At 55.6% G+C, this 4719-nt stretch overlaps 1 protein-coding gene across 1 annotated transcript; it reads left to right on the top strand.

The window, feature by feature from the left end:
* Positions 1-1015: 1015 nt before the first annotated feature.
* Positions 1016-4314, top strand: CCMA1212_002932 (Spore development regulator vosA; the record flags this gene model as incomplete). The annotated part of the gene is given in 5 exon segments (XM_073700299.1): positions 1016-1367; positions 1384-1649; positions 1836-2041; positions 2058-2561; positions 2925-4314. Coding segments are annotated over 5 exon segments (2718 nt in total), but the record flags the coding sequence as incomplete, so codon positions are not given.
* Positions 4315-4719: the final 405 nt, after the last annotated feature.

Genomic DNA, 4719 nt, shown 5'->3' with positions numbered 1-4719 from the left:
ACTTGCAGGTGACGGACGATCCTCCCACGCGAGAGATCAAGGGACAATGGCAATGGAAATGCGGAAAAAGAAGAGGCAGAAAAGGCCACCGGTTGCAAGGATCCTCCGCCAGAACCTCCAGGGTCTGCCCAGCCCCCCCTCGCCTTCGCTTCCTCAACGAGAGTGACTTGCACCACAGCGAATTACCAGGTGCGTGCGCCAACTCAAAATCCCCGTCATGATGCTGATATGCGAGTGGTGTCCTTCATGACAGCGCAGCCAGACGCGCCTTCGGCATGCTAACGCATCGCGGATGCTACCTTGACTCTGTGGCAATTCTCGTGTCGTACAGGCCTCAGCACCTGGTCCAGCAGTGGATCGCCTACGAGGTCAGGGCCGCGGTAGTGCTACGGATACGACCAGCATTTTTGAGCGGCCGTCGTCTCTTCCCTCGTTTCGCCGATCATACGGGCCGGCTGAAGCTCCCATACGAGTACTCCGTACTTGAGCTTGGCCGACCCCAATGGCCAGAAGCTGGCAAGGCGGCACGGGCCACTGGGGCTGGAGGAGCACCAACCAGACAGTGTCTCGCGCCCTGATACCCAGGTGTACGGAGTACTTCGAACTCATATTCAAAGGTTGGGGGGGAAGGGGGGAAGAAAGATTGCGCTCCAGCCGTGCCGCCCGCCCCATGATTAGACTAGTAGGAAGTCCTACTCGGGCACACACACGTTGGACCAGGACGCATCTCGCACGCCTCCCGCCCCCCGACTCGAGCCTCTTTTGCAACCGCCGAGAGACTACCTAGTAGATCTCGGTGGATGGAGACGCATCATCATTCCATGCTCCTGGTTGGCAGCAGCCGGGTCTTTTCATGCCCCAATGCCACAAGCTTCACTTTTTCTCATTGGGAACCAAGGAATAGCGCATCGCCATGAACCCTGTCAATGCCAATATCGAAGGAGAGCAAACATCTTCATCTTCTGGGTGCATGAGGCGGGCGAGCTGATCTGATCTGATCCTACAACGGTGCAGATGGTTCTTAGCCACCTACATCAGGGCATTGCCAAAATCCCGGTCTCCCTCGAAATTGGCCTGGCCGTTAGGTAATATCAGCCGACACTTGGATCAAAGCCACCAACGACCACCCTTGCTTCGCGCCTTGAGCTGCAACTTGGATGTGCCAATGTCGGCCCAGCGTTGCAGCCATGGCTGGTGTTCTGGGCAGAGCGCAATGGTTGCGCCGTCCTTGATGCCGCGTCCTCAGAAGCAGAAACCTTTGCGCGACCAACGATTGTCTGGTGCCATATCTCCGTTGCTCGAAAGCACCACCTACGACAAGAGGCAGATTCAAAGGCGATGCTTGACCGTGCGTGTGGTTGTGCTTCGTACGTCACGCACAAGACGGAACAAGGGATCATCTGAGCTCGCCTACTAGCGGAATCAATGCGCAATACTGTAAGCCGCTGCGGCCCCAGCGATTCGGATTCATCCACCGCCACATCAACCATGCTGTGACATGGGTGATGCGTCTCCGCCCTGTGGGAAATAAGATCTGTCAGTTGCAACTTGGGCGCACCCCTGGCCAGCGCCAATTGACAACCCTGGCTGGGCCGCCCGCGCAGTGGCCTCATTATTGTTTCTGCGGCGTGCCTGTGGAGTGCTCATGCGTTGGTTCCCTACCGGTATCATACAGGCATGTAGCACACGCAAAAGAACGGCAGAGGTTTATCCAGGTAGGTAGATACGTGATTCAGTACCCATACTGACACGGCACTGGCAGAACCGCTCCCAGCACGGACACCGGCCATCAAGCGTCTCTCGTCTTGCAACCTGACCCTCTTTGGCTTCGCCAGCCCTTTCACAAACTACTGCTGCAGCAGCTGCTGCTGCTATTGCTACCTACTACTGCCAATCCTACCCATGGCTCTTGGCACGCCAACATTTTCACTCGCGCTCCCGTGTCTCTCTTCTTCCACTCCTCTTCCCCCACTCGGCCTCCTTGTCTTGGTGTGCCTTTGTTCTTCCTCTGGAGCCGGCAAAAGCCACCAACAAACCTGGTGTAACTAGCAAGCCAGGTCCCCTACTTGGGTCCCACTACGCCATCTCTCGCCCTTTCAGTTCATCAGGCCCGGCCAGGACTTGTTTGCTCTCTTACTTCCTTTGGGACCAACGTTACCAAACGGCCTTACCAAGCTGAGCAAAGCAAGAGGCCATTGTCAATTCTCGACGCTCGACATTGCTTGTCTGCCGCAGAGGCCTCGAATTCCCCCTTGTTTGGTACTCATCTGTCACCTACTGACCTCACCCTGGCCGAAGCGCTCCATACGACTGGCCGCCTCTGTTCTGGTCATTGGGGGTGGTGCGTCTTGTGTCTCACATGGGGACGGCAGGCAGACGCATCGACAGCTTGTATTGGCAAGTATTCACACCTATTATTTCTTTTCTCCCTTCCTCCCCTACTTGTACTTTCTGCTCCGGCCGCTCTCAAGCCGGGGGGGTTTGAAAGGACAGTGCCCGCCTACCGCGCGTCCGCCGCACGACTCCCGTCCTGCGTTCAATCTCCTTGAGTCGACCTCCAAGTAAGCAACACTGTATTGGGCTCCCTGATATGCAGTACCCTTTGTATACACACACTCCTCTTGCGGCCCCGCATCAGCGCACACATCATCCCCTCCACCCACGCCAGCAACGATCTTGGTTGCAGGCATGCAGCTTCCGGTTCCCTCTACCTGGTTCAGGAACTCCTCCCGATTGAGCCCTGGAAGGGGGGTGGTCTGGGAGATCTCTGACCAGAGCGGCATTGGCTGATTTGCCTGTCCGCTTCGAAGCTAGGGTGCGCTGATTGACCTCGATACATACATACTAATACTACTACCATCTACTTAGACCTACCTATATACTACTGCCATTGCACCCTTCCCAACCCCGTTCGCTTGTCCTAGAGCAAAACTGACTATTATGTCTTCGGCTCCAGGGCATCACGACTTCTCTACAGGACCCTCTGGTTTCGGAACTGAAATGGATCCTAGGAACTCTGCCAGACTGGATAACATGCCTCGCACGCAAGACAACTTCGGCATGGATCGCTATTCCATAAATCCCGGCTACAGAGTGCAGCGATTGCCTCCTCCGCAAGGCCTGTTGGCGGGAGCTCCCTGCGGACCAGACACGTTTCGGCCATCGTCCCAAGATCCCGTTCAATATTATCACCCTCAGCCGTATCTCCCTCACAATGGCACTGGCCACGGCATTTCGTCCCCTTTAATGTCTCCTTCACACATTCCGTATGCCGGTGCCGCCCCTCCCCAGGGCTATCCGCCCCGTCATATCGCAGACCCAGCCCAACCGCCTCAGATATTCTCACCGGTGCCGGCTGGGAGGCCGGATAACACAAACGATCCTCGATTGTCACAGTATCCTCCAAGCATGAACCACATGAGCCACTTGAATCGCCAGACGCCACCACCTCGACCATACCAGCATCCCGAAAGTGGAATACAGCCCCCTTATATTGCGAGACAGGAACAAGACACGCCCATGGCAGAATCGACCTTTGAGCCTGAGCCGGCAAGGCCCGTAGCCCGACCGCCAACTCATCCTCCGGAAACCGCAGGGCCTCCGCCGGTCCGAGTTCCCAACCTACTGGGCTCTAGCAAGACTCAATACTTGAATGACACCATCTTTGAGCTCAAGATGCGGCAACAACCGAATGCGGCACGGGCTTGTGGGTTTGGTGATAGAGATCGAAGAGTCATAGACCCACCTCCGATCGTGGAGCTTGTGGTTAGGAACCCAAACTTCACACAAGAGGAGATCAGAGTGTACCTGAGGTACGAGAGCTATGTCATGAGCTGCGCCATCTTTGACGAGTCAGGAGAACGTGACTCTTCCTACATGCCGGAAGAGTACCAGCATCAGCGGCGGTTGATGGGATCTCTTGTCTCAACGCCCTTTGTGGGACAAGATGAAAACGGACAGGAGGGCTGCTTCTTTTGCTTCTCCGACCTTTCTTGCCGTACTCCGGGCTCATTCCGACTCAAATTCACCCTGATGATGATAGATCCGAGCCGCGCCGGGTTCGTCAAGCACTTCCCCATCCTCGCAGAGTCAAAGAGCGAGCCTTTCAAGGTTTACAGCGCCAAAGAGTTTCCAGGCATGGTGGCCAGCAGCAGTCTGGCCAAACGTCTGAAAGAGCAAGGGTGTATTATCTCAATCAAGAAGGGAAACGACAGAGGGCGAGGCCCCAGGAACGACGATGGTTCAGATAACGATGAGGACGACGATGGCGAAGCATCACAGGGCCAGAGAAGGAGACGGCAGATGCGAAGCTAATCCGAGCAGGGAAACATGTATACGGGACAGGATGGAACCCTCGCCGTGGAGAGAGTCTGGCGAGCCTTGTGTGTGCGCGGGACTTGATGCGCTTCGCCAAGGAGGAGAGCGGCGAGAGAAGGCGGTGATGAAAACGAGAGCTGGACCCCCTTTGGCAAGCATTGGATAAACCGGGAAAGGCTGTTGATTGATTTAATCCGGTCATTGGCTTTGGCCAGGTGCTTTCTTTGTTTTCTTTTTCTTCCTTGTTCTTCTCTTTTTCTATCTTGTACCTGGAGTCTTCTGGTTCGCAATGGGTGCTGCTGCCACTGGCACAGAACGTTTGTTTTTGCACACGAAAAGAGTTAGGATAAGGCCAAGCAGGATCTGCTTTCCGAGTTGTCCCCGATGAAGTTGATAGACAGC

Source organism: Trichoderma ghanense (genome assembly GCF_004382785.1).
Source record: "Trichoderma ghanense strain CCMA-1212 chromosome Unknown scaffold_2, whole genome shotgun sequence".
Lineage (NCBI taxonomy): Eukaryota > Fungi > Ascomycota > Sordariomycetes > Hypocreales > Hypocreaceae > Trichoderma > Trichoderma ghanense.
This window is presented reverse-complemented; position numbering and strand designations above follow the sequence as displayed.